This window comes from Symphodus melops, assembly GCF_947650265.1.
Source record: "Symphodus melops genome assembly, chromosome: 21".
Taxonomy (NCBI): Eukaryota; Metazoa; Chordata; class Actinopteri; order Labriformes; family Labridae; genus Symphodus; species Symphodus melops.
Window position 1 is genome coordinate 8,310,300 of NC_136711.1, and position 10,668 is coordinate 8,320,967.

At 42.7% G+C, this 10,668-nt stretch overlaps 3 protein-coding genes across 3 annotated transcripts in view; 1 reads left to right on the forward strand and 2 right to left on the reverse strand.

The window, feature by feature from the left end:
- Positions 1 to 1,513, reverse strand: part of ndufaf8 (NADH:ubiquinone oxidoreductase complex assembly factor 8) — a 161,099-nt gene extending 159,586 nt beyond the window's left edge. Inside the window, exons 1-3 of the mRNA XM_079334097.1 lie at positions 1,176 to 1,513; positions 150 to 260; positions 1 to 54 (exon numbers count right to left, since the gene is read on the reverse strand). Of these exons, the coding sequence (XP_079190223.1) occupies positions 34 to 54; positions 150 to 260; positions 1,176 to 1,256 (213 nt within the window). The 5' untranslated portion in view covers positions 1,257 to 1,513 and the 3' untranslated portion in view covers positions 1 to 33. The remainder of the gene's footprint in view (positions 55 to 149; positions 261 to 1,175) is intronic.
- Positions 1,514 to 1,606: 93 nt separating this feature from the next.
- On the forward strand, positions 1,607 to 7,471 carry tepsin (TEPSIN adaptor related protein complex 4 accessory protein). The gene is made up of 13 exons (XM_079334090.1): positions 1,607 to 1,744; positions 2,174 to 2,246; positions 2,726 to 2,817; positions 2,921 to 3,014; positions 3,099 to 3,166; positions 3,259 to 3,340; positions 3,486 to 3,557; positions 3,660 to 3,848; positions 3,959 to 4,145; positions 4,239 to 4,352; positions 4,459 to 4,537; positions 4,660 to 4,794; positions 6,027 to 7,471. The coding sequence occupies exons 1-13, from the start codon at positions 1,706 to 1,708 to the stop codon at positions 6,654 to 6,656; spliced, it is 1,854 nt and encodes a 617-aa protein (XP_079190216.1). The 5' UTR covers positions 1,607 to 1,705; the 3' UTR covers positions 6,657 to 7,471.
- A 206-nt stretch (positions 7,472 to 7,677) lies between these two features.
- Positions 7,678 to 10,405, reverse strand: LOC306842061 (uncharacterized protein). Its single transcript, XM_079372086.1, has 3 exons — positions 9,779 to 10,405; positions 9,245 to 9,350; positions 7,678 to 8,930 (listed from the first exon to the last, which is right to left on the reverse strand). Exons 1-3 carry the CDS (start codon positions 9,793 to 9,795, stop codon positions 8,673 to 8,675), a joined length of 381 nt encoding a protein of 126 aa, XP_079228212.1. The 5' UTR covers positions 9,796 to 10,405; the 3' UTR covers positions 7,678 to 8,672.
- Between the last annotated feature and the right edge of the window lie 263 nt (positions 10,406 to 10,668).

Sequence of the window (10,668 nt, forward strand, 5' to 3'; positions counted from 1 at the left end):
AGTATGCAGCTGCAACAGAGCACGACGGCGTCCTCATTTGGGCTTTTTCTTGGCCTTTAATGAAAGAGAAAAATATCTTTTTTTAGGAGCAGGACAGTTTGTCACCATTACATAATTATGGATGCTTGATCGCTGACTGTGTCACTTACTGCACTTATAAAGCAGGTCTTCAGTGCTTCAAACTCTTTGGCACAAAGGTCTTTCTTCAGCTCGTGTCTGCCTGTTGTAGTAGCTGCCACACACTTCCCATACACTGTGGCCTGAATCAAAAACAAGGTGACATCCTGTAAAAACTAGATCACCTGACTTTGTGACTTAATATAAAAGAAGGTTTAAGATAGACAATGACGAACATTTTGATCGCAAACCTTTCTCATCTAATGTGTGACTGAAATGTGAGTGTGTCTCTGAGTTAGATAACCTGTACTGCAGTTTTTTCAGCTGTTAACAGGGGCCTTCATTTATTTCAACAGCAGAAGGCTCCAGACCTTTATTTATATGATTAATATAACTAACAGGCTTTTATTGCTGATTTGCAGTTTGAGCAATAAAAAGATCGATCTATTGACTGCTCTCCAGTTCAGTAGAAGTCTCTCTTTTTACAAAATTTACAATTGACAGAATACCTTCAGTTTGTTTTTTCTTTCAAAGCTTTTGGTGTATTGTGAAACAAATACACTTGTGATATGTGATTATACAATTAGCCTGCTGTACTTACGGTGGCCGGTACGTGTCAGTCACTCGAAACTTCTGCCATCTTGTGGAATAGTTAGACTACTACAAAATACTGTTTGACATCATATTCATTACAGTTTACATTAATTTGTGGATTTAAAATGTAAAATGTATAATGAGTTTTGCGCAATACAGTTTTAAGCGCCTATTTTTCGCCTGTATTACTTCAGAAATGTATTTGTAACCTGCATTAAATGTGTTTTTTAAGAACAAATTAAATTGGCCTTCCTTAACTCTCTTACAGCTGCATGCACATTGTGTTCATGTGAAGGGCTTCTTGGAGGTTTGGGCAGCTTGCTAAAATAATAGTCAACATGCTGCGAGTTGTTTCTTTTTCTTAACAACATTCACATGAAAGTAATACAGCGACAGCACAATGTCCCAATAAATAAGCTATGACAGCAACAACGACCAGATAACTGCGTTTACACATTGCTTACCTCTGCTGAACACTGTGCGAAAAGTTCGGGGAAAAGTCTTAATTTCTCTCGGCTACGACTCCAAACATTTGACCCAGACATGGCTGCTGTTGTAAGAGGTCTTTACACTTCAACAGGTGAGCACGATGGGTGAGTAAAGATCATTTGGTATCCCTCGGCGTTTCACAATCATTCAAATATACAGACAAAAACAACTTGTGATGGATATTTATGAAACATACACATTAAGCAGACACTGTGCACCATGGGCAGCGCCATATTGTTGACCCTGTCATCAAGGAAACCTCCGGCACAATATTCGGAGGCACGACTCGCTAATGTCCCTGTCAATCAATATAGAGGCCACAGCTTTCCTGAAGCTGATTCGCTAGTTGTAAATTATAGGCGTAACCAATAAGCCAATGGTGTTTGGAAATGCTGTTTGCTCTTCCGTGATTGGCTAGCTGTCACCTCGAGCCCCACCCTCCCGCTCCTACCAGCTCCTACTCTTTGGAGGAAGATGAGTGACCCGCAGCCTGGACTGCTAAATCATGGCAACATTTATGGAGCGATTAGCCTTCCTTCAGAAAGTAAGAGTTGTTTGCAGTCATTTCTTACTGGGAAAACGTTTAGCTAAGAGATGAACGAAGAATGTTAAATATGACGTACGAATACGTACATGATTTAATCTGTTAAAGCCATCAGTAGCTTGCTAGCTGCCTTGTAGCTAACAGTATGAAGAAACTAAAGTAGACACTTCACATTTATTTTTCACTAAACTTGTCAGCTTGGGGTATAACAAACGCAGACGTTAAGACACTTGTATTTTACATTGATTTAACTACCTGTTTGGCCTAAAGTGACTTAGATCCTGATGTGATGCCAACATGGTGTGTGATTTCAGTGCTGCAAAGTAAACAAGTCAGATTATTTTCAGATTGTTCGTGAACTATGCTTTTTATCAAAACATCCTCTCGCTATAATCTTTAATCTATCTTTTTCTTTTCCTTTATCCGAAGATCCCGATGTTGATGAAGGCTACAGCAGATGATGAACAGCCCTGTCCTGGATACCTTTTCCAAGAGATCGGGAGTATCCTCTGTTGCATTTCAGCCCGTCGCTTCCACTTCTGAAGATGACGTTTTTTTATGATTTGTAATTTACATGTTGGATGATGATAAATCGATGTAGCTAATAGCTGCTTGTTTTCGTCTGCATGTTGTCAAGATATTTTTTTTTTTACATCAACTGTACCCTTACAGGCATGATGTAAGGTCTGTCGACATAACGGATCAAAGTTTGTCAGATCAGTTCAGCTTTATGTTCCATTTTGAATGTGAAGGATTGTGCTTTTGTGTGTGAATCTAAAAGCAGAAAGTCACTGATTTAAACAACAGTGTAACCTTTAGTTCCATACAAGAGTAAAAAGTGAGAGATTTTTCTTATATTTATTGTTTTATGTCTTACTATTCTAAGCAGTGAAGATTCACTTTTTCACATTTTTTTTCAAGATCAGACACAATGAGTGCATACATCGAGGGAAAATATCCTTAACCTGCATCACATTGTAGAAATCTCCCATGAGTCTTCAGGGAGTGGCCAGTGTTTGTTGGAGTACCTTCTGGAAAGGCTGCAGACGGAGTCCTGTCACGTCAAACTCAAGGTGTGAACAGTTTTATTTTCACATGACTGATGTGTCGGTCCATTTTCTTCTTTTTCCTCTCTGTGTGCGAATTAACGCTCCGTCGGTGCACCTTGTGTTTCAGGTGCTGAAGATCTTTGTCCATCTTTGCGGTCATGGCTCAAACCATCTCCTCACCGAGCTCCGAAGGAACTCCACCTTCATCCAACAAGCATCAGGTTTAGCTCCATTTATCTCTGATCGCTCTTTGATCACCTCATCAACTTAATTCTCACTTGCTGTTTGGTTTCTTCTTTTCTTAGTGTACAGTGGTCCTCCTGATCCCATCCATGGCACAGCTTTGTACCAGAAGGTTAGAAATACAGCACAGGTGAGACGCAGGCGTTGTTACTTATTATGTCAATCAAATATCTCTGACAGATTAAACACTCATATTAACATATTTCCTCTTTCTATTCTCAGGAAGTTGCCAGGTTGCTTTTCACAGATACGCTATCAACCAAAAGTGATGCATCCCCAGTCAGCCTAGCTGCCCCGACAATGGGTGAATATTCAATTAATCATTTAATGAGTAAGGGCAGAAATCAATGAGGCTTACCAATCAAAATCAGCCATTTTAATCCGGAGTATAAATTAATTAGCTTTTTAAAGCCCTGAATATAATAGGTGTTATGTGTGTTTCTGTCCAGGCATGGGTTCAGGAACAAACCACAGGCCAGGAATGCAGGGTTTCGGATACAGTCCAGCAAAGCAGGGGACAGGTAAATGACACACACACACACACACACACACACACACACACACACACGCACACCCCTATCGTCTGTCTGAACGTTTCTGTCCATTCATGTTCCTCTCACTAGGCAGTGACTCACTGCTGGATAAGATCCAGAAAGCTGCAGAGGTTGTGGCCAGCGCTGTGCTTCCCCCCAATGAACAACAGGGCATCCGTCTCCATGACAACCATTACCGGGCTGTAGCTGTGCCTTCTGCACCTATTGAGGTGGCTGTTCCTGCATGCGCCTACAACCTGCCAGCCAGCAGATCAAAAGGTGAAACATTGTTAGTCTTTAAGAATCATTAGTTCGGTTTCTAAGGAAATGAAGTCAGGATATCTGCAGTTTTCATGAACAGTATACTTTAGCATTTGTCTTCACCCCAGGGTTGACCCAGCGGTGCCCAGGACAGGTGGGAGGTGGCTGGGAGGAGACGGACAGTGGCACCAACTCTTCTCACAACTCCTCTCAGGATATGGCAGCAAACAGCAGAGCCTCGGTGGGCAGCAAGTCAGCAGGTACTGGGAGCCAATCAGGGGCCAGCAGAGAGAGCAGTGGGGACCTATCAGAACGGTAAGCAGCCTGTCTAAATCATGACGTAGTCACATGTGTCTGCTTGGAGATTATTCTTTGAATGTTAAAGATTTGTTTCTGTCCGCTGTGCAGGGTGGAAGCGTTGCAGTTGGGGGACTGCGGTCAGGAGATGGCGCTCATCAACAGTCTGACTGAAGGATCCAGAGTTTTTCTGTCCAGAGAGGAGACCCAGCACTTCATCAAAGAGTCAGTCCATCTACATTCACCCATTTTCATCATAAGAATTAGTTCCATTGTATTACTTTTGGAAGTGTATTTCCTGACCTCATGTCTGTCCTGTTTAATCCCTCAGGTGCTCCATTCTCAACTGTGAGGTGGTGGTGGAGTTGCTCTCGAGCAAGCTACAAGATCCATCAAGCACAGTCAAGATGGTACCAACTCTTAGGACTTACCAAATATTCAGATCTATTTCAAACCATTTTTCCAATTTTTTTTTAAATTTAATGTAGGGCAACACTTATGTTCTTGTCTTTGTTTTCCTCTTATTCTCCAGCGTGCGATGTGTGCTTTATCATGCCTCATGACTTCTGACCTCCTCTCTCTGGAGCAAATGTTTGGAGCGACTCAAAGAAGGCTCTTCCAGCTGAGTGAGGGGGCTCCAGGGCCTGCAGCGAACAAAGCCACCAAGGTAAGAGAGAGAATGAGTGACTGTATAGACCTGGTGACATGCAGACAGTACTCACTGAGTGTGTTCACATCTGACATTTGAATGCATCTCAAATGACCAGTGGTCGGTTCTCGCATTCTCGCTCAGTTTGTGAATAAAAAGGAAGCCTGCATCATCTTCATGATAAAAAAACATCCATTGAAATCAGGGTCTCTTCCACTTTAAATTATACTGAACTATGGTGAGATGCTCGTGGCTCACAACAGTCACCCACATCCAGGTGTCATTTTACCATCTTCCCTCGTCCTTCTTCAGGTAAATGCGCTGCCCCATACTGAATATGAACCAGACACAAATGTCTCTCACATCCTGCTCTTTTGCATATGCTATGTCTTAACATGCTCGGAATGATCCGTTAACATCTGACCAATCTTGTTGTGACATGTTGTCAGATCAGTGGTGGGAAACAAAAGACCTTTTCAGACTCCTGTTTTTCGCTAAAGTGTCGTAGCTAAGCTCGGTCATCATCGCGTCTTTAGTTTCGGCGTTGCGGAAGAACAGCACAGCGGAAGCTTCACATTGATGCACCATCAGACACACAAGCCCGAAAAACAAACAATCTCGCCTCTGTTACAAACCTCCCGAGGCGTTAAAGAGGGGGGATCACTTCGTCTACCTATTACACCTCTGTGACATTCACACCGAAGGCGAAATGTAATATAGCTCAAACAGCAGTCTGATAAGGCCTCTTGTAGACCATCAGAAGGCTCTCTGTATTTGAGCCTCTTTTTCTGCCTTCACGACATCATTAGATATGATGAAACATTTACATATCTTTACGGACATGTTTCACTTTTACCTAGACTAGACTGTGTGTGTGTGTGTATATATGTGTATATATATATATATATATATATATATATATATATCCACTTTTTTGAGATGTTTAACTTTGTAATTTTTTATTTTACATTTTGTATTTAAATTTTGACATTTTACTTTTTGACGACATTCAGTTTTTTTTGTCTAATGTTGGTATAGCTGCACTGTTGTTCATTTACTGCTTTGTGTGCTCTTGAATGGCCCCCATGGGACAAATCAAGTTTTTTGAATAGAATTAAAAAGCCACTTACAACGTGGCCTGAATGACGTAAACAAGGCCACAGAGAAAGCTTCAAATGATAAAAGACTGATGGGCCAAACTTAGAGAATTCTCATATTTAAGGGTGCATATTTGTGTCTTATCTTACCAGATCCTGCGCCAGTTTGAGGCTCTCATGGGTGGATGTCTACAAGCTCCCAGGCAGGAAAACAGCAACCACCAAACAACCAATCAGCTACCAACATCTACATACTCAGACCCTTTACTACCAACTCACTCTGCTGATAACACCAACCTCATCCATCGTCCGCCTGACTTGTCACCCTCAGGTGTCACCATATCCTCAAACCACCCATCTTCCACTTCTGGTCTTGCCTCAGACCAGAGAGACTCCTCAGTTGAGATTAACAACTGTGATCTGGACATGGTTTCTCCCGTTCAGAGGGAGCTGGTTCAGAACCAGGTGGAGCCGGTCAGGACTGCTGAGGGTGAAGTAGTAGCTGGGGAATCAGAGCCGGACGCACAGAGGAGCTCTCCCCCTCCTGCGGAGCCTCACAGGGAGCCGTCCTGTCTGTCCCTGTTCAGCGGAATGGAGCTGGTGACGAAGATGAGGCCGCTGTGTGGAAGGGAAACGTCGCAGACAGAGACAAACTCAAACGAGGACAGCTTCAGAGAGAGTCTGTCTGTGCCCAACGGTAACAGAGATGATGTTCCGACACTTTTTAATTCATTAGCTGATAGCAGCCAACCAGTGTCTGCCTTCTCATTTCTTAACTTTTGACCAGTGTTTTACAGCTGCGACTGTAACAGTTTATCCAATGATGTCATCATGTATGTCCTTTAAGAAATCTATTTATTTTTCCAACTAAGATCCGACCTGTATAACTTTAACTATATAAAGGAAGCAAATAACAGTTGGGTGTTCTGTTTAAACCTATATGGTGCCTCGTTGGAAGACGTATTTAACATGTAGAGATTGGGTTGTGAGACTTGAGATGAAAGAATCTAATAATTGTAATAAGTCAGATTATGGATGTGTGTAAACCAGCTGGTACAAGAAACCCCTCACATGTATTTAGACTGTTTGCAGTTGCTGTCTGGCTGAGGTCTGATTCACCGTGAGAATGGTTGTTATGAACTACAGAGTGTGATTGACAGTTGCTTTACCTCAGGATTCTTTTTAGCCAACTGAAACAACTCGTACACCTCCGCAGCACTGAGGGAGGCCAACCCCCCTCTGTTTGTGATTTGCACTACTGTTGCTTTACTTACAGACTCTACAAGAGTTGTAAACCCTAATGTTTTGGTACTAAGCTGTTGTTTTAATGCAAGTGTTATCTGAGTGTTAGTTTACAAATTATTTATTCCGTCTATCGTTTTCTTGTTCAAACCATACCGATGAGAGATCGAAGAGTGCATGTCTGATTTAAAGCTGTTTGGAGAACTAATGGAAGAATACATTATTGACATTGTGTGTGCATAGGCAATGTGTGAATTAATGTGTGTTGGGGGGGGGGGGGGGGGGACACAAGCAATCAGCTTGATGCAAATATATCCGGTTGCTTATGTAACCAAATAAAAGCACCATTACGTTCACTGTTGCACCATTGTGAATTCTGATGCTTACGGAGCTGTGGTACGGAGTACAAGCTACATGCACAGACAAAAACTATTTAAGCTACCGACGTGTTTGCTTTCAGTGGACTGAAAAATAATGACTGCTATATTTTTGTGACAGCGTTAAACGACTACATAAAAGAAGTCTTGTTGTACGAACAGAACTCCACTTGACATCAGTGTCATCACTTTCAGCAACACTTTATTCCAATGCCAAATGATTTGGAAGATCACGTAAAACATCACTTAATCATTTCCAATTTTATCCGCAACACAGTGTGCTGGTCTTGTTCAACAGTCCATGGCCAACAAGCTTACGCCAAACATACTTGGGCGTGTTTTATGAAATATCGAGGAGGTAAACAAACTGATTCAGAAAGCGTTTCCTTGAAGCTTTTTTTATGATCAAGAGCACTGAGCCGAGCGTGACGTCGGAGCCGCACACTGCAGCACTGCGCTCTCAGAGCTCTATAATTAGCCAGAGTCTAATCTGAGGTTGGAATTTGGAGGTGAGGCTCATGATGAATCTCTGTAGCATTACCCATTAGAGACTCATTTAGAAAGTGAAACTGCCAGTAAACAATCCTACCTGTCCTGGTTTGTTTTCAAGAAAACAAATGAAAGCCTTCAGTTATATTTTACTGGATTGTTTTAAAAAATATATTTCCATGTAGTGAAACCAAGAACTTCCTTTGTGAGGGGGGGGGGGGGGGATCACTACAACAAACATTTCCAGTTAAAAGTAAACAGAAGAGTGATTTATAAAGTGCTAAGCTTTATTTATTTTTGCGAGCACTTTGGATCATCACACTTTCCTTGTGATTAGCACCAATGGAAATGTCCACGCATCGACACACGCATGTAAAGAGAATGATTCCTCTCTATAAAGTGCAAGGAGTGCGTGCACACACACATACACACAGAAACACACATACACATCAATACTGCACAGGAAACCACAGTGGCTGGGCCATGGAAAGGCGGATGTGCTTATGGTCTTGACAAATGGTACATGGCAAGGTGGGGATGAGGCTTTTATGCCTGAAAAAAATGTAAACCTCCCCACAAATAGTCCCCCCCCCCCGACCCGAGGGTGTTATTTGAGGCTTTCAAAGAGGAGCCACTGTGCCAGTGATGTCAGCAGAGGGGCAAAAGGTCAGGACGGGGACAGAGGTCACGGTCATGTGGAGCCTGGACGCCCTCTGGTCTGCAGACTACTGAAGTGCGCCTCCCTCAGGACTCTGTTGATGTCGTCGTAGGAGACACTACTACTGTCGCCATGGATACTGTGCTGCAAGGAACCTGCAGAATCTCCAGGCTTTGGGCTGAGGGAGTTGTGGGTGATGCAGTTGTTCTGGCTGTGTATGCAGGGCCTGGTGGTGACCACTATTGCTCTCTCTGGACTACTGATCCCATTACTGCTGTCGCTGCTGGAAGACTGCAAACACAGAGCAGAGACGAGCGCTGAAGTGAAGCTTCATGGATGGATGCAAATGATAAATAAAACATTCCAGACAGTTACGACTGTGGGGCACTGCATATGCATTGTTGAGTCATGCGCATTTCATTGCATGATGCCTGGTTGCAATGTCAATGTGGTGTCAATTTGTTCTATGTTACAAGCTAATACTAAAAACAAAACTATTTAAGCAGAAATATGTATCCTTTCACAACACATGACTGTCATCACAGAATCAGAAGACATCTTGGTAAACCCACAGTATGTACATGTGACGTTCAAATCATTCTCACCTCTGAATCTAAATCTGACACAAGCAGGCTCGGACCCCCTCCTGACTTTTTGGCCTGGGGACTGAGCTGCTGGTCCTCCTCACTGTCACAGCTACGGTGCCGTTTCCTGTGCAAAACAGAAAGAGCATCTACACTTAGAAACATGAATACGAAAAGGAAAGAGATGGTAAGATAGAAACTATGCGGGGGGGGGGGGGGGGGGGGGGGATTGGGCAGAGAAAAGCAGAGTATCAGTAAGACAGAACATGAAGGGGGGGGGCCAAAAATAGCATCTCACACTCAGGCAGTTATATGACTAGACTTGAGGCGTTCCTATTATGAGAGCACATTGATTAACATGCCTTCAGATTGGTCTGAATACAGACTTGACTAACAGTGGATGTAATATTGTACAATCACAATAAATCGTCTAGGATCATGTCCTGTATTCTGGTTATTGTATTATTTGACTTAGCTACCGTTTGAGGATACACATTTTAACACTGCGAGTAAGGATCAGCCTATTAAAAACACTACACATTAAATGTCTGTTACCTGCTGTCAGTCAACATTTCTTCAGTCCTGGTGGTTGGTTGCTTTTTGGCAATGAGAAAGGTTGTTGCTCCTCTTGAGCTGGACTAAGTGATCTTATTCTGAAGCTTTGGCTCTGTTACAGCTCCACGACCATCAGTGTTGCTTCACTCAGAATCATCACATCAGAAAGACTTCAGCAATCCAAATGGCTGAAACACAAGTGTACGTGGAAAAAGCTGCGGGTTCATTCAGAACTGTCCCTGCTTTTTAAAGTCCAGTCCGCCCTGTCTGCGCCTCGGTGCTGGAACAAACCCGCTTCACCAGCTGACCAAGATATCTACAATCTGTTCTCGTTGACGTGAATCTCGTGAAACTCAGAGGAAGCTAGCCCACTCACTGCTACCTCACAACGTTAATCAGCAAATTGTCAAGCTAACTTCTTTAGCTAACTACTGCTTCACTATGCTAACTGAAAGTTCTTCCGCTTACGTATTCCGTCCGCTTGTCGTTACCCGTGGTTACCGGTTAACCGGACTCCCAAGAAACACAATGAAGCACCGGTAAGTGAACATTAACATTATTTTAATAATGCCCCGACGACGATTGACCCGTACTCTTTCAAGTAGTCCATCGTAGTGAGCTTGTCCGTTCGGTCAAGTCGCAGCGACTGAAAAGCTCCGCCCACCTGACGTCATAAAAAAAACCAAACGTTTAAGTGGTAAAGGAATATTCAGGAAAAAAGAGCTTTTGACAGGGACATTTCCCGTATAGGCTTTTACAAATGGGAACAAAAACTTGAGTGGAAGTAGATTTTGATGTTTGAAATTGAGTTGACTTACTGCAATTCATTACGCCTGAATGGTGGAACAGAAGTAAATAAAGTTAATTATTAAAGGGTTCATGTCGTGCTT